General features: G+C 35.8%; 1 protein-coding gene across 2 annotated transcripts in view; it reads right to left on the bottom strand.

Annotated features, from left to right (window-relative positions):
* The window catches only part of LOC114476491 (regulator of G-protein signaling 7), a 58000-nt gene that overhangs the window by 17256 nt on the left and 15843 nt on the right, over positions 1-24901 (bottom strand). For both annotated transcript variants that reach the window (XM_028468060.1, XM_028468061.1), the window contains exons 3-4: positions 3173-3269; positions 369-419 (exon numbers count right to left, since the gene is read on the bottom strand). In XM_028468060.1, the coding sequence (XP_028323861.1) occupies positions 369-419; positions 3173-3269 (148 nt within the window). The remainder of the gene's footprint in view (positions 1-368; positions 420-3172; positions 3270-24901) is intronic.

The following is a 24901-nucleotide window of genomic DNA, read 5'->3' on the forward strand; positions in this document are numbered from 1 at the left end:
TTGATGTCAATTGAGAAAATTGCAGAATGAGATGAGTTTTAGTAAGCGATGACTTCATAATTTGCAAAAGGTGTAAATGTGCAAAATATTCTTCATTATTGGGGTTTAATTTTGGTGAAAGTTGCAAATCTTTAGCGCCTGTGGTTGATTTGTTGTGAATTTTCAACGTTTTGCTGTAGCGCCACCTTTAGGACGATTTTTGCAGGTGAGGTAATCTGACATAGGACACATGTATGCTGATTTTTTCGCACACGGGAAATAAGATTTCCTCATAAGAAGAAGAACATGCAGAATAACGATGTGTTAAAATCAGAAGGTAATGGTGGTGGAATGGAAGCTTGTGTAGTTCCAGCTTTACATCTTTTTACCTTGATCCTCAATGTCCAAATTCTTGATCATCCACTGTACTATATCAGAACCTGGAACAAAAGAACAGGAGTAAAAATCATATTCTTGACATTCACTGTGTGCTCTCAAACACCATCTTTGCTGCATACTGATGCAAATGACAGGGAAAATATTGACACTCGTAACCCTTCCCACCTCCCTTCATCACAATGCATACCGATTGGTCTCGCATTGCATTATGTGGGAGGCTTCTGGGCTTACTGTTGGAGGAGATACTTCTATCAGCCATTTACCATTTACCAAACCCTGTCTATATAAGTGACACTAATATGACTAAAGCCAAAAGTATAGTTTACATTTCAGGACATTCTCAGTTCTCAGAGTGACGTATTGTGTCTCAGCAAAACCTCCTTTAGATGAAAAGCCATCACTTGTCAAACCAACTGCCATCCATCAAATGGCACAGCCTCAGGCTTCAAAATAAAAGTAATCAAACTTCACAGCCTTAGGTCATAAAACACAGGAAGTACACATGACGAAGTACGTTGGAAAGCCGGTTTTTCTTTTTATGTCTTTAAAGTTAAGATATATCAACGTATTGTTTGATTAATAAATACTGTAAATCGTTAAATGAAATGTTGATATATTTTAACCTCTAAAAATTAATAGTAAAAAACAGCTTTCAGCTTACTCTCGTATCTGAAGCCGCGCATATTGATGACGTCATACTTATTTATGGTTTCTTCAAAATACAACGTCATGTCATGTTTCATGTTTTACGACCTGACTTTTATTTTGAAGCCTGAGGCTGTTTCTGTTTTGCTGAGACATGAGTTTGTTTAGTTTGAGAACTGAGACTGTTTGGTTTGACAAATGAGTTCATTTGCTCTGACAAATAATAGAGGTTTTCCTGATACCTGATACCTCACTCTGAGACCTGAGGATGTCCTAAAACGTACACTGTACGGAGCTCAGATTATTTACTGCAAATTGAAATAATATTAAATCAGTTCAAAGTTAGACCCAAAAGAAGTAAAGAGAAATGTGTGGAAATGATGTGCTTTTGATGAAACCATCAAAAACCACTTAAAGTCAATGTTTTGATATTACTTGTTTCCCCATTTTTGCTGGAATAGACATCATTTCTGTGTCTGATGGATGCAATTTTATGCCTCCTTTGTCTGAGGAAGGAAGAGAATCAGTTTCAGAGCTGAGGAACAAAACAGCGTCGTCTTCAACCCCCGAGGCTTTTTCACACCCTGCCATAGCATGTGACTTTTTAGCACTTTGGCTATATATATACAGTAGTTTTCAACGCTATTATTACAGTCTGTCAGGCTGACAGGTGGAGGTGTGTATGGGAGAGCACAGCCACAGACAGCACAAACAGTGTGTGAAATGGTGACGTGGGAATTCATGAGGCATTCATATCATACAGCTGTTTGTCTGCCTGTCTGTCTGTCTGTGTCTGTCTGTCTGTCTGTCTCCTTCAACACACCCACTTGTGTTCTTCGGGCCCCCAGAACCAAATGAGATTTTTCATGGCTTAACGTCATTAGTGCAACCCCATTTTCACACTATCAAAACTGACCCACTTTTCCAAACGAGAGCTTAAATGAGACGTGTATAGTAATCCTCTAACAAAGCTGTTTGCAGAATTGATTAATATCCTATATTAGATTGGGCTGTGCATTAATAATGTGTAAGGGCATGTGAGGCGTGCGTCTGCATGCACGCACCCCACATTCAATGACATTGATGTCAACAAAATACTAGTACACGGTGAGAGTGACACTAATGATGCCAATGTGCCAAATGCTTTGTGATTGCTGCCGTCCAGCGACTATTAAAAGGCAAAAGCAGCACAATAGTGACACAACAGGCCATTAAAGCTCCAATGCGATATCGTTAAAAGGTAGAAAATGCATTGGGTTATTGATAAGAAGCTATTTGCCAAAATATTTGGTGACACAAAAACAAGACCCACCACCACATAAGTCACATTTTAGCAACGTAGAACTGAAAGGTTTCTGTAATAAACTCATCTTATTACATTATGGGGATCCATCAGTCAGATCAAGCCCTGTTAGAGCCAGATATGTAACAAGACCCGAATTGTTATATCAAAAAATAGATAATAAAACCAAAAATGGTCAATAATGTAAAAGTGCTGAGTCTAAAATGTGAACTTCTTTTTATTATTTACTGTATGTATATACTGTATATATGAAGGTAAGAAGTAAAAAAAAAAGTTACCAGAAATGTCAAGGTTCTCCCAAAGACTTTAATTATGTGTGTGTGTATATATATATATATACAGTATACACACACACATAATTATTTACACATACACATCTGTGTATACTACTCTCTACATTGAAGCAATAAGCCCTTTAATCCACAAATCATTGACCCACTCTATAATATAATAAAATTATTAAACTATTAGGGGAAACTTGTTTTGCTGCCCCATAATGTAATAACAAAAAAAGTTGGGTTTTTTTTACGGTTTTGGCTCAGCATCTTGTTACTATTAACCAGTTTTGGGTTTTATTAAAAAAAAAAAAATGTAGGACTATTTGGGTGTTGTTACATTTTGGGTCGTTGTTACATATCAGTCTCTAACAAACCCCAATCCTACATAGATTCCTTAATGACTACAATCTACAGTATATGCCAACCAGGACGTGACTGATGGAATATGTTTTTCACTATAAATATTAGGATTATGTATTTGTAACGCAAGTCTGAAAGGATCAACAAATGTAGGTCGAAAGTAACCGATCAATAAATGTCGAGAAGAAAAGTGAGGGAAATATCTTACCTGAAAAAACACTGGGGATCTTAGTTAGAAAACTTTTGACTGTTCGAATAGGGATGCCATTTTTCTCGTCCTGCATGCGTGCTATTACTTCCTCCATCTGCACAAGAGAGAAAAGGAGACACAAAGGGTATTAAAGTGCAAACTGAAGGCAACCAATGATTAATGGTTACAAACAGTTCGGTTTGTGGCTGACCATCATTTTACTGTCAAATTCTGACATATTTTGAAATGTGTTGCAACCGAATACAATTTGGATTGTGAAACATTCAAACGTTCCAAGGCAGGACAACACAAACCTTCAATATTGATCTCAAGCTGTACATTTTCTGTGTTGGATTCATTTTTTCATGAAGCAAAATGTTGCAATCAAGAGTGGCAAAGATTCAGAACGGACACACACACACACTTGCACACAGAAATGTCCTGGGAGTTTTTTTTTTTCCAACATAACGTTTCTCAGGACACACACGGGGACGCAAAGCACAAAGCCATCACCATAAACAACACAGCGCCACCAACAGGCAACCCCCTGACACACAAACAGGTTAAAAACCTAATACGTGGACAAGCTGATATAATTTTAATTCACTCCATTAGGATGCATCCATTAAATGTTTATCACTACATGTTAAAGAAGAATGCGTTTTTTTATTTTTATTTTGGTGTACTATAAACATTAGCATGGCTCTAAACTCGCTTTATTTTTGTTGTCACCAGTTATTTAGTTTACGTTCTTGTCGCAAATGATTCACGCAATAAAGGGTTGTTGATGAAAAGTTTTGGTTCAAGTTATTGTCGACGAAATGAACGCTGGTTACATATCTCAAATTTCAGAGTGTCGTTAACTGTGGTCCTAACTTATTTCACAGCTTAGGTCTATTATAGACTAAATTTCAGTTGCATTTTAGTCATTTATTACCATAGAATCTCCCTGTATCATTGGTTACTTTATGTGACCAGACTATACATATTAACTAAATGTTAAATATGGAAACCTGAATCACTTCTGATGTTACTCAACTGTACAAACAAACAATTACATGAAACTTCAGTAATGTTAATTATGACAAACACTGGATGCTCTCTGAACTTAAAATTGTTAATTATTAATTATTACCCTCACTCCTACTTTACTGTGCTTGAGTGTACATTTTTTTTTAATAATTTATTCCTATTATTCTGTTCTGTTGTATTTTGTTTATATATTTCAGTTAATAATAATATTTCTTTCTTGTATGCTGCTGGCCCAAAGAAACACATTTTTGTATTTATGGAAACATGAAAATGACAATAAAAAACCTTTAACCTTGAAATAGATTCATTCAAAATACCATCATGAAGGTTATAAATTACTTTTACTCTCTTTTATAAACAAGAGTGGCATATACTTTCTACTTTCTCTAAGTTTCTTTTGGAGCAAAAGGCTTTGTTGGGCATTGTTTGACATTTCTGGGTAATAAATATTGCCTGTCCTATAATGTGTTGGTCCACATGTTCTATACGAGACAACGTCCTGAAATACACACTGCACAACAGCTGTAGTCTCAGAGATACTCGCTTGTCTATATCCATCACAATTTGTCCTCCATCAAAGGTGCTTAACTTTAAGACACTTCCCTATTTTCCAGCGTAACACACATCAGCTTTGAGGACAAAAGGTTCCCTCATTGAGGGAAACATACCACTCACTATCAGAGGTAATGACAAAAAAACAAAGAAATCTGTTTTCACTTAAACTGTCAGCGGTAATGACAGATCAGTGTACATAAAGTATAGACTGCAGTTCAGTGTTTGTTTGCTGCATGGAGCTTTGACTCCACAGTGCACTCAGTATTACATTCTCTAAGGTCACTGATTCATCTCCCTCAATTTAGCTTCCCTTCAATCTTTTATGTCCCAAACACTCATCCACTGTTCTGCACGGAACATGGAAGAAAAGCAATTATATTGTGAATGCGGCTGAAACCATGTTGTACGTGTGAAGGGATTGAGTGTGAATGGAAATTCATTTCTGGTACGTTTTTTTTTTTTTTTTTTTTTTGGTGTGAAAGTAATTGTATTATGTACGTGAAAGCCAAGTTTGATTTGTAAACGTGTGACCGCATGTTTTGGAGTCAGTGAGGGATCATTGTAGCCATTATGTTGTAATGAAAGCTTGAAGCGTATCAGATACGCAGAATGAAGCTAATAATTACTTGAGTTTGTAAAGCGAGCAAAATGGACAAATAATGGGAAGCAATACCAAGTTATAAAAATCTAAATTGCTAATATTTGGATATTTTGAGTGTGCTGTATATTTTTTTTCACCAACAAAGGTCTTGGGGGGTTTGATTTAGCTTATTTAGCTATATATATATATATATATATATATATATATATATATATATATATATATATATATATATATATATATAAATTTACCTATTTGTATCAAAGCTAGAAAATGTAAATGTTTGAATCTCTCAAAATTACAGTTACAGAGTTTTCTCTGTATATTTTTTTGGTGTAATTATCGCTCATGAGGGAGTTTTATGCTGAATTTACTCACGACAATGACATACAAAGAAAAATACAGTGAAAAAACCTCAAGCAGAGCCGTTTCTGGCTATATGCAGGCTATGCAATTGCATTGGACCATACAGGCCACTAGGGGGCTCTAAAGCTGAGTCCTTGACGCCATCTATTCAGAATGTTATTGGCTTGTCTTAATCCCAGATAAATTGGAAAATAAATGTAGAACAGAAGATTATAGAAGATACTATGAAATATACACCTTGAAACACTCAAGTTCTGTTTTAATCATTGTCACATAGATCGTTGTTGTCTTTGTATTTTCACTTTTTAAATCACTTATCTTGGTTGGGTGGCTGAGCTTAACATGTTTAGTTTTAAAAGGAGGTTGTAATGACTTTAGCAGGTAAAGTGCCAACGATATCCCTGTGTATAGACCATTTCATAAATTAGGAATCTTTATCTACCAATTAATATTCAGAATTTTTTTTAAATAAAAAAGAGGAGGCAAGTATAACTTAAAAGGAACAGATATTTTTATTTAAAAAAAAAAAAAAAAAACAAGATGCAGGACAAAACTGATGGAACGTTGAGTTTCTGTGAAAACCAAAGAATACAAATCAAAATATCAAATTAAAAGAAAAATGACCAGTATTTTAAGGACATATGTTAAGTGTGACTGTCATGAAAAGTAAAAAACAAAAATAATCTTTTTTTGAAAGGTATTAACTGAATTGTAACTCGCGTTGTATCGTTGTTGTTATTTTTGTTGTCTATTGTATTGCTGTTGTTCTTTGTAAATTTCATGGTGTTAGGATTCTTCTTCTTTCTGCTCCATTTCATTCCCGACTTGGGAACATTTGTGTTATTGTTTTATTATTTTTATTTTTTTAGTTAATGAATAAAATTAAAATTCCAAGTAAAATAAAAATAATAATTAAATATGCTGCTGTGCGATTGATCCCTTCATCTTTTTGTGGTCAAGTGTACCTATTGTTCGGTGTAAATTATGTATTCCTCACAGCATTGCATTGATCTGTGTATTTAAACTCCTACTTTGAATAAGTATAGACGACGAATCCAACCTTTTCCCCCCTCTCTGTATTTTTCTCTGAGAGTTGGTGCTTTACTCTGAGACGCAGAGCAAACAGGGACAACAGCAACAATGATCAATACATCACACTGTCATACCTCTGAAAACCCTCGCCACCCACACACGGCAAAATGCCACCAGCGTGAATATTTAGAATTCAAAGCTCTTGATGCTCTCGTCTCTGCTTCATGTTGGGAGAGAAGAGAGAAAAGTGTTTTTTCACACGAGAGACAAAGACAGAATCTAAGTCATCCTTCTTTTTTCCTCCAGCCTCACCCATCCATGTCTAAAAGTGTCTCTGCAGCTTCTCAACAGATAAGAAATGAGAACCAGCGTTTCAGCGGCACGATGTGACTGGATAATGATCACACAGGATAATTATGTATTCAGTACCACATACAAAAGCTGTAGACATATAAACACACATTGAGTTTAGCATTAGATTAGCTTTTATCAGCTCTTTTCCTGATAAAGAAAAAATAAATGCATTCAAAGAAAGATGCTAAAATGAACAAAACAAAGGGAATATTATTGAGAGAGGGTTTTCATGAACAAAATATACAATTTTTAAGCATCTGGTGGCTGTAATATTAGGAAAGCTGTGCAGCCATAATGCTTTGGTGATATTGTGACAATGTTCACTTTCGCACTTAGTTTTACTGCAATGGAGGAGCTTTGACTTCAGATGGAATATCAAGTTGTTCTCTGATCCCAAAAATCTGCCGTTTGAAGCTTGTGAAAGTGTGAAAGTGTCCCTAAGTAAGACAGTCTTCTAAATAGCTCCGATGAACAGCTTTCAGAGCAACTCGAGTGCCACTGGTGTGCAAATGGACGAATGTCACAGTGAGGAGCCGTCATCAGGAAATGGTGTAGTGCATTGCAGCTTTCTTGATTTCATTAAAGCACATGGAAAGAAATGCAACCGTTTGACTGGGTGTTACCTCACTGATGATGAGATGCCCTGTTAAATGCTGCAGGGCCACAGAATGACAGCTTGGAGGGATTTTAGTCTAGTTTCTTTTCTGGAAATGTAGTATTTTTCTTATTGCTTGAGTCTTGCATGCCTGTTCAATCATGTTTCTTATCCTTTTGTTGCATGGCATCCATTTATCCATGTATTACTATGTATATAGGTGTATTTCTATGTATATTTCTAAGTACTAATATATCCTAATCAGTAAGAAGTACTTGATTAGGTCCTGTTACTTGATTGAAATTGTACTCAAGTACAAGTAATACATACATAAATACTCAAGTAGCTCCATTAAATAGTACATTTATTTTTAGTAATCTTGCCTTGCATACAGTAAAAATCTCATGTATAAACTTAAAAAGGAAAATATGAAATCTTGCACAATTGTAACTTAATTTATTTTCCACAAAGGCATCTGTATAAAATAAAAGGTTTGTCAAAATGTACAATTTTCTTTTAAATAAAATAACATCAATAAATTCAATTAAAAAAAAAGTATTTATTTTTATTTATTCAGTTTATTTCCGACATGGTTGCATTCACAGAAGTTTTGTTATTCTTTTTTTTTTTGTTTTTTTGTTTTGTCCATGCCGAAAAAGGAGACGAGAGAAGCAGTTTGCTTATCCAAGTCCCGTCCCCTGTTTTGTACACAGAAAATTTACATCAAAGCTTGTCTCTCTGGTCAAACAGTCTTAGGTTGATCTGAACACAATTTCATTTTTTTTTTTTTGTCCTTTTTTAGTCCTTTTTTATGTAGGATGTTTTATGAACTCTAAAACAGTGCCATGCCAAATGTGCCATGTGGGTAACAACATAATAGGTAGAAACCACAACCTGAACTGAAGAAAGTGGCTGGGCTTTGATCAGAAATGGCACAACTAAGAACATATGGATTATGTTCTGTAAAAAAGAATCACAAAAAATGATAATTTACCCAGTAACGTTTGGGTGTAGAAATGAAACAAATTACTTTACTTATTTTAAAACGTACTGTTTGTTACTTGGACTGTTAAAACCCTCAAGTGCCATTTTTGTTTCCATCTTTTTTGCACATACAGGTACATCTAAAAAAAAATTAGAATATCATGAAAAACTCATTTCAAAAAGTCAAACCCATATATGATATGGGCTCATGACACATAATGAAATATACCAAGCCATTATTTTTAGAAACTTTGATGATTACGGCTTATAAATAATGAAAATCCAAAATTCAGTGTCTCAGAAAATTTGAATATTATGAAAAAGTTCAGTTTTGGAAAGTCATGTTGTCACACCCTAATCAGCTAATTACAGTAACTCAAAACACCTGCAAAGGTTTCCTAAGCTAAATGGTCTCAGCCTGCGTCCGAATAGTCCCTCCTATCTCCTTTCCTATCCACTTTTACTTAACCCCGTGGATGACATCACGGGGGTTAAGGAAAGGTGTTAGGAGAGGAGTTAGGAAACGGCCATCACGTTTGTTTTGAAAATCAGACGCATTTCCACTAGGTGACATAATAATCTGATGGCCTCGGAGGTTAGTGACGTCTGCCGTGGTGAAAAAACGACACATTTCCAAAAATGGACTAAAAGCTCATTTATAACACTTTCTCTTTATATAATCTCAAAAATCACAAGGTTTGAATGTAAATCAATCAAAGGAAAAGAGGCTACGAGAAACAAAAGTGAAATTGAAAGAATGTCACATTTAGAATAGTAGTTAATGATACTCTCCCTCCACTCAGAAATATGAATTATGTTGAATAAAACATAATGTGGCTAAACATGTCTCTGATCCCTTTTTCTAAACGACAGAGTGTCTGTGTCATGTCAGTTATAATCTGATAATATCTCTTACATATAATAAAATATGGGTTTTAGATTATTTAAAGTTGTTCAAAGGATATTATTACATGATCTCTGACTCAGTCATCGCGAGTTTCCGTGAGCGCTCGGGTGTGCGTGTCCCATTAAATGTTGTCGCCGCAAGGAATTGTGGGTCAGCTATATCTTGTCTCCTTTGGTAAAGGATGCATCAGTGTTTCCTAGGCTAAAGGAGGTTATAAAGGAAGCATTAAGCCTCTTTTCCTCAGCTTGAAGAAAACTTGAACACTTTTTTTTATCATGGTCACCACTTTAAGACTTGTGGGGGTGAAGGAACAGTGGATAGAAAAGGAGATAGGAGGGACTATTCGGACACAACCACAGTCTGGGTCAGTAGACTACACAATCATAGAGAAGACTGCTGACTTGACAGATGTCCAGAAGACAGTCATTGACACTCTCCATAAGGAGGATAAGCCACAAAAGGTCAATGCTAAAGAGGCTGATTGTTCACAGAGTGCTGTATCCAAGTATATTCATAGAAAGTTGAGTGAAAGGAAAAAGTGAGGTAGGAAAAGGTGCACCAGTGAAAGGGATGACCGCAACCTTGAGAGGATTGTCAAGCAAAATGCATTCAAAAATGTGGGGGAGCTTCACAAGGTGTGGATTGAGGCTGGAGTCATCAATACCCCATATAGTCATCTACTATATGGGGTATTGTCAAGAGGAAGGTGAGAGACACCAGACCCAACAATGCAGATGACCTGAAGGCTGCTGTCAAAGCAACCTGGACTTCCATTACGCCTGAGCAGGTCCACAGGTTGATCGCCTCCATGCCATGATGCAGTAATTCATGCAAAAGGAGGCCCAACCAAGTTTTGAGTACATAAAAATAACATGCTTTTCAGAATCCTTACATTTTTGTTTCAAATATCCTCTTTTATTATTATCTTGTGTAATTTTCCGAGACACTGCATTTTGGGTTTTCATATATCTGTAAGCCATAATCATCAAAATTTCAAGAAATAAAGGCTTGAGATATTTCACTCTGTGTCTCATGAGCCTGTATCATATATGGCTTTGACTTTCTGAAATGAGTGACCAAAAATATTAAACTTTTTCATGATATTCAAATTTTTTGAGATGTAGCTGCTTTATTTATCTACCATACTCATTTTCATATCTTGTACTTCACGTATACATTTATTGTTTGATGTTTTTTTCTGTCTACATAGGGTATATAGTATATTTTGCTTTTTTGTGTTGTCTTTTTCCTGCTGTAACAAGGGAATTTCCTCGCTGTGGGAATAATAAAGTATAATCTAATTTATTCCAAGTTCCGAGTTTGATGCCACTTCTAAGCAACCATGTACAACTTGCTAATTTTAGATCACATAAAAGCCTGATTATTTTGTTAACACAAACAAATTAATTGCCATACTGAAAAGACATTTGGAGAAAATTAAAAGTAAAGTGCAAAAGTAAGTACTTTAATCAAGTCAAGTCTCTGTCTTTAAATTAAATGCATAAATCCAACTCCCTGTATTCATTGCTGAGGAAAATAAATGCTCTTGTGTTCCTGCTCTACCCCTCCACTCGTCCCTCAACTATATCTCCCAGTCTGTGTTGGGATGAATAACTAGGACAATTGCATCTACACGGATGGAACAAAGATTTGTTTTCTAACACTGCCCTGCACAAATATTGAACCACGCATTACAAATGTTCATATGCAACCAGCTATTCTCATCATTATATGGCAAGAACAAGAACAAGAACATATGCACTCAAAGAAAGCACAGACACACGCACACGACAGAAGCTTATGAATTCAGAGGATTGGGATTTATTTCATTTTCAAATGTGCAACATCAAAATATGTGAGCAACACATTTCAACAGAGTCTTGCTGCCTAGGGCGGCGTTGAAACTCCCAGAATCAAACCTCTGGCTATATAGCATGACAGCTCCACAAGATAAACCAGTCTACGCAGCCGGTTGATTTCATTTACTTCTAAACTGCAGTTCCTGACTGCATGAATGAGTCTCTGCTAGAAACATGAGGCATGGCTCTTTTTCATCCTCAAAGCTTGGCAGTGAGTTAGAAATAGGCCTAACATGAAGCGTCAGATCCATGGTCAATAATAGCCATAAAATCCTTTTTATAGCAATCCTATGACTTTAGATCAAACTCTGCTTTGATGCTAAATGTGTAAAACAAGCAAAGGTTTTCCCTGTATATGCATAAAATTCTACTGAATTGATCCGTCCCCACATAGGAATCACAAGTTTTCAGGCAGGCAGGTATTTTTACACAAAACCAAATATTTGTCATGCCTAGCAAAATTATGCAAATGCACTTAATGCTGTAAATGCACCCTCCATAACTCCAGTGCTGCTTATTTTCAAACAAACTCTAATTCCGTCTATGAGATCTGAAGCATCTGCTAAGGCAGTAGCAACAATACCCATGCATGACAGAATATGCACATGCACAAATGATTTCAAAGAGCTGACGCTAACTCACTCTGACGCTTCAGGCTGCTCTAATTCAGCTTTACGCCACTGGAGTATTCAAAAAACAATTACCCAGCAGATAGGTGAGTGGAACGTATCGAGCTCCTGCTGACAAGGTTGTTAAATGGACGCCATGAATCTCAAGTCTCTCTGAGGTTAGCACATGAGTTACCACAGCAACGCGTTCTGTGACCACTACCGCAAGGACACTTTGGCTGCCTGCCATCACTCATTCATAGGACCAGGAATCCAACAGTGGATATGGAAAGCGATGTCAAACATATACAACATTTTGTTTTAGTTTTTTTAAACCAGTGCAATTAATTGTTAAACTATATTTATTTAATTTAGGCAGACTCCACCCCGTAATAAAAAGCTTTTACTTGATTTTTATATATTTGAGTCACGCAATCAATTGATCTGTAGAACAAATCATTTTTATTTATGTATTTAGCGCACATTAAAGAAAAAAAAACAACATTAAAGGTGCAAGGAGAGCACAAAGTGCAAAGTGCTTGTTCCACCCCTTTCAATAAACACCAACAATTTAAAATAAGGGCTAACAAATAAACACTTATAAAATCAGAAGACACTATGCACAATTAAACTTTGCTATATGAGGAAAAATAATATGTAAAGAAAGTACACAAAAATCGATATCAAAAGACAATGAAAATATTGAACAAAATAATAATTGAAGGAAAAAAAATCAATTGATTGGTTAATTATTTGTGGTGGATTTCTGTGAATTTTCAAATTTTAGAACCACCATTAGGACTATTGGGCTGTTTTTGCAGCTGAGGTAGAAAAAGAAAGAAAGCAAGAAATACATGCTGTGCCTGGCCCCTAAATATTGTGAAATAAATAATCGGACTTGGCATTATAATGGAGAGAAAAAAAACAATAGAGCCAAACACCTCTTAAAAATAATAAGTTAAAAAAAAAATCATGTTGGACATGGTTATTACCAAACCATTACGATGCCACAGTAAAACACACATCCTCAGGCAGGCTACGGTGACACACTTACTACAGCCTTTGATTTATTTCGATCGTCTCAACCATGATGTCTATACTCTGAACTCTAAAAAAGCTCCCGGAAGCTGAAAGCCTGTAAATGTTTTGATCTGATGTGTTAATGGAGGAAAGTGAGACTATAATGTTTACAGGAAAACGCTAGATCTTGGCTTTCCAATGCAAACGTATTGACTTAAAGTTTACTTAGAGAGTTCAGGGTAATTCTTGTGCTTAAATATAGCTGCTATTTGGGCTCTGAACAATATATTAAATGTAAAATGGGTCTAAATTTACAATTAGTGTGAATAATTCATTGTAATGCTCAGCAAAGCGAATTCTCACATATCAAATCTCTTTTTTTCTTAATTTAAAGTATACTCCTATGTCCTCGCATATTCCAAAAACGTGAGGTTAATTGGCAATAGAAACCACGGGCAGTGTCCATTAGGAGCAAAGTGGGGATAAAGCAAACTATTCATTGATCTTATAAGTTAATACTCCTAAATATTTAAAGCTGGATCCAACCATTAACATTGGAATCGACAATAAATCACAAGTACTGATTTAGCATCCTTTACTATGGGGAGGAAATTATAAATTATTAGTATCATAAAACAAAAAGCTGATGCTGTTTGTTTATGTTGTTCTTCCGTTTTGCCACAACTCCCTCGCTTCAGAATTGGACAAGTAGACATAAAATATTTAATGTAAAAATTATAACTTCTCATGCTGTAAAAACGATATATACCATTCTTCCTTTAGAGCAATGATCACTGAAAAGCTTTCTTCTTTCTTCAGTATCTCAGCAAAGCCAGATCAAAAATTTGAAGAAAACTTTTCACAGCAAAACAATTTCATTAGAAATAATTATTTGAATTAATTACATTATTTGCTTGTTCTTGTTCCTCATGTTGTTGATTTGTCCAAGTTTAATTATTATTTACTGTATATGTGCAGTTGATTTTGATTTCCTGGTTGTTCTCCTTTTTGTTTAAACATGTGCTGCTTTAGCCAAGTATTCCTCTGTGTATTTTCATCTTAAACTTGTATTTGTCCATCCTACATTCCTTTCCCCTGATAGAAACCATTTAATCATCTGCATAAAGTGTGTGTATTAGGTTATCTCTCTTGTGAAGCTAGGATATATTTAGCATGTCATACAGACGTTTCTTTAAAATTTTCATAACCTTATTTTAGCAGTTGTTTTTATCCGGGAGCAGGAAAGGGAAACAGCAAAGGGAGCAGCCCCTTGATGTTTTCAGGTGTAGGAAGTTTCAAGACTTTATTTTCCACTTTGTGCATTTCCTCTTTCATGATTTCCTTTGGGGATTTACAAGCCTGCACTAGACAAAGCAGAGGATATAAATAATATTGTGTGTCAACAGTCAGGAAACTTAAGAATTTTAACCTTCTTGGAGATAGCCTTTAGCTGGACCTTCTTCATTTATGGCTGTTTCATTAATGTATGGAAATGACTGAATTATTGGAAAAATGCAAAAACAAGCAGCAAAGTTTTATTGAAGAACTTCCATATTGAGTTTGCTTTGCGACGATACTGTCTCTACGTTTAACATTTTCTCCAATCATTTCTATTTCTACTCAACTGATGAATATCTCCTGTCTTTGCTGATGATAGCGATTATATGTCTTAACTCTCGATCCATTATAAAGAAATGTCTCTTTAGCGTCTCTTCCAACGTATCTCTGCAGTGCTTCCCCTGTTGCAGGAAGTCTGATAATGAGCTCATTCATGAAACATTCCTGTACAAACAGCAGTTGTTATTGTGCTTCTTGTTTGATGGACAGATGGTACCATCGCTCTTTCATTTACAATCGTCCCCAGATGGTTGCCAACTGATACTTGCAGCATTCACCCCTCTCTCAATCAGGCTGTTTTCATCAATTTCTACAGCTTTTTACAAATCATTGCTGTCCAATTTTTTACACCTCTAAACTTTGCTCGGCGTACGTCCGCTCAGTGATGTTCAATATTTCCCCTGACTCAGAACAGCATTGAATAATAGATGGTCATCAACTAGCTATGCCCACTTCCTTGGAAAAAGCCTTTGTAATTGGACTGTGCTGCCAATTAGCTAGCTACTTTGTTTCTGCCAGCTAATGTGCTAAATAAACCACAGCAGGTTCTGCAGGGCTACAGTATTCCTAAATGGTTGGTTTGTAAGTTTGGGATTCCAGGACTAATCTATATACAATAGTGTTGCACTACTCGAGACTGGTCATGGTATTGCAACTGGTCTCCAGACCACATTTTGATGGTTTTGGTCTTGTCTCAGACTCAAGAACATTTTTACTTGGTCTTGTCTCAGACTGGCCGGATTTAGGACTATCCGTCGAGACCAACTGAGGCCAACACTCTGGTTTTCTTCAACCTTGATGTGATAATGAGGAGAAGAACTTGGAACTGATCCTGGTGAATTCATGTTGCAATATGACTCTAAACATTTTCTCGTTGAACAAATTTGTCAGGGATTGAGACTCTTGCATATTGTGCTTTGAAAGAGTTGCAGACACCTTGGTTTTGTCTGTCAAATCCATTTAAAAGACAACCAAACTTAAAGACAGTCATGGTTTTTTTTAAATAGATTTTTATTGTCTCGGTTTCTGCTTGTCTTGGTATTGACTCGGTCTCGACAACCAAAAGTCTTTGCTTTGTCTTGGTCTCGGTGCATTCTGGTCCTGGACAAATCTTGGTCTTGGGTAGTGTGGTCTTGAGTACAACACTACAATACTATACTAGACATTCCAAAGGGGGTTGTGTTGTTTCAGCATATCTAAAACCAGCAAGTTGTTGTGTTCTTGTTCAGTAATGAAAAAATGGCCACTCTTGGTCTCAGGCTGAATAATAAGGTACCAGTCCAGCCTTTTGCTTTCCAGAAACGATAAAACCTTGTTATTTACATTTCTTAATTGCTGCACTTTAAAATGCCAATGGTTCAGATTTATCTCGCGTACTAATTTTGGTTACTGTGACCTTTTGAACCGATCCCACAATGCATCACGGAGCAGAGATGTCTAATTGTCACATTGAATGTAGTGAACTGTTTAACTGATACAGAGTGAGAAATCACATTTAAAAAAAAAAAACACACACACATTTAATAGAAATCTAAATATGTGGATTTGTTGACAAACACCAACTCAAATAAATGGTAATGCGGTTTTTAATGTGTGAATTGTGAAAACAGATACCAACAGTTACCGTCTGTCAACTACAAAAACAACATGACACTAGAATAATATGCCAAAGGTGTTTATTCCTGTTTTATTGACAAGTGAACAATTAATTGAATGCTGCATCAGACGGATTTAATTGTATTTTTATTTATTTTTTTTTACAAATGGCCACTAATAAATTGACAATTGATTTTCTGAGGCTGTAAGCAAATAGAGGAGTTTGAATTAGAGTTAAAAAAAAAAATTGCATTTTAGTTTTTCATTAAAAACTAATCCTATTATTGGTCAACTGCTGTTTTGCTGCTTTCATTGATGTTTTAATTATTCCGAACATGATCTTCACCACTCTGACTTCTGCTGAGTTAACTGTTTACTGACAGCTACTGGTAGATATAAGGAAAATCTTTCAGTTTTCCACTACCTATTATTTTATTTTAATTCTATCCATCCTACATTTTCCCTCTCTCTCTTTCTGTCTCTTGTCTCTCTGTCTAGGTGGGCGGGTTGTGGGTGCAATGACTAAGCCAAGGTCACCAATGTGCTGGAACATAATCCACTGAAAGCTTATATCTCTTCTCAACCTCCTACTTTGTTACAATAAATTAGTGGCGAAAGGAAAAGAATGAAGCCGCATGAATTTCATCCTCAAGTGTGACTTAAAATATTATTGATTACTGATGTGTCTTCTGTGCAATCAAGTGATCCGATATTCACACAATAGTAGATGTTGAGTTACCTTGTTTTAAAAAGGTCATGCCGTGATTTTTCTCTACTTCTAACTGATTAGCAATCAACAGTAGATGGAGCATATAATAATTGTTCTTTTATTCTTCATGATTAAACTGTGGCCATGAGGATTTTATGGTGGTAGGTTATAGCGTCTCTACAGTTTATGCTATAACATGGCACAGCTGTTAGCAATGCCCAAGCTGTCTGGCATGGCACTGAAGGAGTCTTATCATTGGGCACCAGAGAGTATGTTTACGTGGAGAGAAAACAAGAAGGAGGAGGAAAAACAGATGAGAGGAAGACAGAAGGCAAAGCAGGGAGGGAGGTTGGGTATGGAAACAGAGATACACTGGGGATAAAAGAGGGAGGATGCTGTCTATTTTTAGGTCCAGATACCAATGAGAGGGGGGCTCACTCCTCTCCTTACCCTCTTCTCTACATCCCCTCATTTCCCACATTCCTCCTTGGCACGTGCAACAGACACTCAGGACGGTTCTACGTGGCCTGAATAACAATAAGAGAAGCAGTTGGAGACTGTCAGGCTGACAATCTTCTTCTGCCTTTTCCAGTCTGCGAAAGACAGAGACAAGGACTGGGTATCTGACAGGACACGCACATGTGCACACTTCACAAGACACAGCAGCCAGCATAGACAATTAGCTGATAGAACTGTTTGACGCAAGTGTCACTTGAACTGTGGAGCGACAACCATTGTGGATGACAAGCTTTGTTGCAAAAATGCATGAGAGAGACTGTCATTGGGTGTGTGTTTATTTAATAGGAATCCTTTGGGTACCAACAATCATTGCATTAGTCAGACACATGCAAACAAACATGAGATTCACTCCTAAACCAGATCTAAACCTAAATGACTCATCTATGAACATTAACTGAAGAAGCCTCAGGGATGAGAGGTAAAACGTCTTCAGGGAAAACTTCACTTCCTGTTGCTTCAACTAAACTTACCAGTGTGTGCCTACAGTCAGCTAATGAATGATGTCAACATTGCTGAAAGAAAGCATTACAATGTGTGACACACAAGTATTAACCCTGCTTCACGATTAATTTTACAAACGTAAAGAGAATGAATTGCCAGCACATTACGTCAGAAACCTTCACACTATAACCTGTTTTATACAAAACCTAATTTTTCTTTAAATCCAATGACATTTGTGCACATTTTTTCCACTTTCAAGACATGTTCGACACTTCAAAACCCTCTCCACCACTTTTCCCACTTAATATCGCACATGTTGACCCATTATTGTCACTTTTAACCTCTTTTAACCTCTTTTCACCATATTTCATGCTTATTTTTACCAATTTAACCACAATCATGATTTGTGATTCCCTTTATTTGACAGTTTAAATTAATTGTTATTACTAATTGTTCCAATATTGACACTGTGAACCTTTTTTACCAATTTTTCTGTAATTTTTTGTCACTATTAACCAATTTTACTTCTGATTAAAGCAAGGATTAACATCTTTACGATGACTATATACTATGGTGCAAATAATAATGAACTTCCTGGATAACAGTGGATATTATTTAGATAAATAAACAAATAAATAAATGTGGTTGTCACAGATTCACAGAATCATGGATCATCATTTTGCTGACTTTATGGATGGACCCCAAAAAGCTCTCCCCTTTATTCCCCCTCATGGTCCTGTCTCTACATGACATGTTGACATGTTCATCCATCTTCAGGTACGGTGGGGGTTCTCGGTCTCTGTGGCCTGGTGATAATTAATCTTACAAATGGAAAGAGAATAAATTGCCAGCACATTAAGTCAAAAACCTTCACACTATAACCTGTATTAAACAAACATATTTAAATCTGAAAATTTTCCACTGAGCTGACACTAAATACTAATGTGGGTGGATCTGACATTAATTGGTAAATGATTAAGTATGTTAACAATATAATTTGGGGGTATTTTGATTAAGAAATATTCTCGAAAACACGTGTCAAACTCAAGGCCCGGGGGCCAAATCCGGCCGCTCAGAGCATCCATTTCGGCCCACACAAGAAAGTAAAAAAGTCAGAGAAACCATGAATCATTGGGTACATTACAACTAAAGATGTCTCAGCTAGATATCTCCAAAACAATATACAAATTCTATGAAACCTCAATATTAGCAGTGCTGACATTTTCCTCATGCTTATATCACACGATGGCAGTCATTTTTAATCTCAAATTGTTAAAAGAACTCTCAATTTTTCCAAAATCCTTCAAATTTCTTAAAATTATTCCACAAAATTTCCCCAAATTACATAAAAATTGGCTACAAAATCTAAGAAAATTAAAGTGAAGGTCCTGCAGGGACTGATATGTGTCACTTATTGCTTTGATATTATCAGTGCCATACTACCATATTTCATATTTTTTATACACTGTACATAGAAGTGCAAGCTAGAGCACAATAAAGTTCATATTCCTCATTTTCCCACCTAAAACCTGCAGCCCATTTAAGATAAACTGCTCCGTAACTAAAATGAGTTTCAAACATATTTTGGTCTTTTTGCAAATGATCCTCTACCGTTCCCTTTATGGACACTATTGAACCTGGTGCCTCAGGCTTGTTTTGGATCAGCTCCCAGCATAACTTCACCCAAAAAGAACCCTTCCCCTTTTCTGACACGTTTTCAGTCTGTTTACATCATGCAGAAACACAGCTGACTTAAAGCTGCTGCAATAATCAGTTTATTGTGCAAGCTGATTTTTCATTATACCCAAACAGATGTCATCTAATAGCTGTAATCATTGAGAAACTAGAACAAAACGGCTTCCTCGTGTTTTACACAAACAAAAGTCCTTTTCTGAACACCCACTCAACCCAAAGAGGGTCTAAAAAGTCTCTGAGCCCCAACTTGAATAGAGACAGATTGTCATTAAATCTATTAAATGTAATGTTGACACAGTAAGCAACCAAAAGTGAAGCTTAGATGGGTGCTTTCACACTAACATTATCTTGTTTGAGTATCACTGTTAAGTATTTGTGCAACACGTTTCAAGCTTATTTCAAAGAACCCAAAACATTTACAACCTCACTGAATAGCACCTATAGCACCAATAGTTCATATGTAATTTGGTGTCGCAAAGTGAGTTAAAGGGACACTTCATTGTCTTTTAGGGTCTATGAAACACTTGGGACCTGTTAATGTGATTCTTTCCAATTTAATCAGTTATTTTCTGTATTTAAAAGCTCTTCAGCTTTGTCTTCTTCCATTGACAACTAACAGATAACTAAAGGATTCTCAATGTCAAAATGAGCTTTCCTCGCCTAGTGGCAGTTTGGGCACGCACACACACACACACACACACACACACACACACACACAATCAAGTTCAATCACTTGGCCTTTGCAGTCAAAGGCTGTGCTCAAAGTTTAAGTGTTTTGGATTATAGTATTTGACAGAATGCTGATGCGATTGCCATAAAATCTGCACTGAACAATCACTATTGACCACCGTAGAAGAAAACCGAAGGAAAAAAAACACCCTGCACACTTCAGCAGTTATTATAATATATACAGACATGAGACATTTTATAACGACTAAAGCAGTTTGGATGGGTTGCATCGCTGCAGAGCTATTAAACCTCATTCATTGTCAAGCAGCACGGTTGGGGTCAATTACATTTTTATCCAATTATCCATGTTCAATTACAATTACATTTTTTTTTCCCAATTGCAATTAAATTACAATTACTTTTTATGCTCAGAATGTCAATTACGTTCTCAATTACTAAAGTTCTATTACAATTAATCACAATTACTGAGCCTGAAATAAATAACCCAATACAAGTTGACCTTCCTCTTTTGGTAGTTTTCTGTTAGCATCTCTTACCACAACGGGTCCTAAATCAGCTGTAAAACACACTAATAAGAAATATCTATCATCTAATGTATTCCCTATCTATTGGTTGCCTTGTTAGGCTTCCTAATTATTTAAATTATAGGTTTTAATATTTTTGGTGTGGGTGTCTGAGGCCTTTTTTTTGATTGATTTACATATTTTTAAATGGTAAAATGTTGATATGTTGATATGAAACATATTTTAAAATTTGTTAACTACTTATGTGTGGTTTCTAAGTTTTTGCATTAAATTATAATTGACAACAACAACAGATTTTTTAGATTACAATTACAATCATATTTATGCCATAATTGTATTAAATTATCAGTTACGCAATTACAATTATAATTGAGCCCAACCCTGTCAAACAGTCTAACAAAGACGTTGCAGCTCTAAAACTTTGTAGCTGGGAAAAAATGGTTTAATTCAGCCGTATTTACATCACATATTATAATTTGTGTATTGATTACATAAACAGCAAATACTTTGACACAAAAAACAATACATGATATGTTTTATAAAAGAAAAATTGCTAAAATGCGACTCCATAAACTTGAAGTTACCTACAATCAAATGAATCCTCCTCACACAGGCACACCATTATCATTTTAATATATTTTAGTCAATGTTTTGTTGTATTCTCATACCATGTATCATCTATATAGCATCTCTATATCATGCCTGCCAATCAGAGGTTCAATGAAAGGCCTGCAGCTGTAATTAGCCCTCTGCTTTATGTAGCTGCCACCACGAGTAAGACATACCCTGAATTTATAACAACACCCTTTGAATTAGTTGAGAGAAGCCAATTACCTGCCACCCAGATCACAATTTACCTCCTAACATTTTACAGGTGGCATAATTGTTTTAGTACAATAGACTGGTGCAAGCTGTATACTACTAAAATATTAAAATATAAAATTTGGACCGTAAGGTTCCAGAAAAGCGTATTTTTGAAGGCAAGTAGCCCCCCTACAGTATGTCTATCTGCTACATTTTGCTCAGAATTCTAAGAAAAAACAACTATAGAGCATAATGATGGAATGAATGAATAATAACACATTTTAAAGCATCTCATGTTGTAAATAACTGGAATGAAACAGTATTAATTTTCAGTTCATGTTCTAATCAAGATCATTTCTATAAACATGTGTATTTTGTTGTTGTTTGTCCGTTCTTTTTATTAGTCAGTGTATTTTTATTTTATTTTTTTTGTGTTTTTGTTGGCTTTTTTGTGTGTTGTTGGTATTTTTTTCAGTGTGTGTGTTTTTGGTGTCGTTTGGTTGTTTCTCTGTTATTTGTGTGTTTTTCTCTCATTTACTATGTCATTGTTGTCTTTTTGTGAGTTGCTGGTCGTAGTAAGTATTTTTCTCTCTTAGTGCGTGTGTTTTTGGTGTCATTATGTGTATTTTGTTGTTGTTTGTCTGTTTTTTTTTATTATTCAGTATATTTTTTCTCTTATTTTGTGTGTTTTTGTTGTCGTTATGTGAGTTGCTGGTAATATTCACTGAGATGATCATTTTTAACTAAAAATAAACATTATAAAACCCTTGTAGTTTTATTGCTTTCATTTGTTAATTTTCCTCTTGCTCTCTCTCAAGTACCCCCTGTAGTGTCATCGAGTATACCCTTAGGGGTACATGCACCCCCATTTGAGAAACACTGACCTAAGGGATACATGTGTTACACTTTACAATAAGGGTTACTTAAGGTTAGGTAAGGGTTACCTGGTGATGACATTGATATACACACTCAAAAAACACAGTGAGTAAATTATTATGAGGGACATAACATTTTACTATTATAGTAATAAGCAATGCATTCATTAAGGATAACTAATTACATTATATAACATTTATTAATGCTTTGTAATGTTTAAATTACTAAGCATTAATTACCTACTTATCAATGCATCAACTGGTATGTTAGTTAATACATCATAATGATTATTATAACAATATTAAACTGTTAATTAATGTTTAATAATGCCTTAACTAATACCTTAATGTAAAGTGTTACCCTTTTCTCTTTGTTTTCATCAATAATGATGATGTAACTTAGTCTTACAATTACTTAATTTTGGCAGTGAGTTCTTCTGATTTTAGTTATGCTTGGACAATGTTTATTGCAGATAAAAACTGTTTGTGTATAGTTTTTTTTTTTTTTGCCTTAACTGGTATAAGAAAAAAAGGAAAGCATCATGAAGTTGAGTGAAGACGGTGCCTGAGGTTTATAGAATAGCTTGTTCAGTGGATGGCTGTGCTCGCTAAGCTGAACTAATGGTGTGAAGCCATGAGCCTCAGTAGGTTGCAGGTGGAAGCCGTTGGGCACACAAAGTGCCAGCACAAAAAGCTACGAGTGTGTGCGCGCGTGTGTGTGTGCGTGTGTGAGAATCTGAAATGTTGACACTTTCAGATGAAAGTCTCTCTGTTTTGCAGGTGAAAAACACTCACAATTCAAACGTCTGAAAAGGGTAACCTTTGGAACAAATGCTATTTGAATTGTATTAGTTTGCTTTCCGTGGATTTGCATAATTGCACTGAGTTGTGGCGGGCTAATCACTGAGATGTGATTGCTTTAGGGGAAAACTGCTTTTCATTGTTAAAAGGGGAACCGAGCTCCAGGGACGTTGGGGGTTTTGTGGTTTCCGTTACAGTTCTGATCAATTTGAATGGAAAATGCCTCATCCAAAAGGTTATTTGTTTCTTTTTAAAGAAATCCCAATAAAACTATGAGTCATTCACACAATAGGAGAGATGTTTGTGCTCCAATGGGGTCTAATTACATTCCTCTCCTTTTTATTTTTTCTGCGTGAGGATGAAAGCTAGACTACAGCAGCAGAGGATCCGACGAGGGCCGCGATGACTTCAAAGAGAGGTGCGGGATGTGAGAGGAGAGCAGGCGTGCAGGGAGGCAGAGGCAGATGGATGTTTTACTGTCATAGCGAGGGTGAAAGTGGACATCCATGTTAGGGTTAGAGAGTGAGAGAGAGAGACAAAAGAGAAACAGTTAGATAGATGTGGTGAGCATATGAGAAACATCAAAGGACTCAAAGTGAACAAAGGAGGGCATGAGAGTGGGACGGTAGGTGGAGAGGAGAATAAAAGAGACAAAAATGAGAGGGCAAAGAATGAAACACCAAAGTGAGAGGCAGATGGTGCTGAAAGCCTGGTTGTAAAAGTTGGGGATGGGATTTATTTTTCTATTTCCTTGCAATTTTGGACAAGAAAAAAACATTGAGAAAAGTGGAGGATGTTTCATAGAAAAACATTTGTGCTTTGAGCTGCTGAGAGGTGGACGTGGAGAAGTGAGGGAGAAAAGAAAAGCAGTCTTTGGTAGTGACTTCAGGCTAACTATGATTAATAGCTGTAGATAGGAAGAATGGGATTACTCATGCAATTAAATACCCATTCGGCACATGAAAGTGTGATTCTGTAAGTAACAATTTGTAAACGTGACATTTACAACAGTGAGTGCGACCAAGAAAAACTACATTTGAGTCATTGTTTGTTCATATTTGTAACATTGTTTTGTTGTGTCTTTAATAAAAAGTCTTGTAAAATCTACGTGCAAACAATGGCTCTCCTGAATAGGTAACAAAGATACATTTGTGGATTATTTCTATATATTTTCTAACATTTCTATTGCATCATCAATCCATCCATTTAATCCCAGCAAGTTCATCTTGTCCTCTTTTTGAATAATATGTTAAGGTTTGATTTATTCAGACAACTTTTTTCAGGAAATTTAGGTTGATCTCCTGACATGTTTCAACTGTCAACTGCCAGTCTTCTTCAGAGGTTTCTGCTCATCACTGTGATGTTTTCTTGACTTCCACGGAATAATCCCAATAAATTAATTTGGTCTATTTTTTTTAAATAACATTTATTCAAACACATTTTTTAAAAGAAATTTCTTTTGATCAACTGACATTTCGACTGTCACCTGCCAGTCTTATACAGAGGTATCTGCTGATCGCTTTGATGTTTTCTTAACTTCCACATAATAATCCCAGCAAGTTC

The sequence above is a fragment of the Gouania willdenowi genome, chromosome 15 (genome assembly GCF_900634775.1).
Source record: "Gouania willdenowi chromosome 15, fGouWil2.1, whole genome shotgun sequence".
NCBI classification, from domain to species: domain Eukaryota; kingdom Metazoa; phylum Chordata; class Actinopteri; order Blenniiformes; family Gobiesocidae; genus Gouania; species Gouania willdenowi.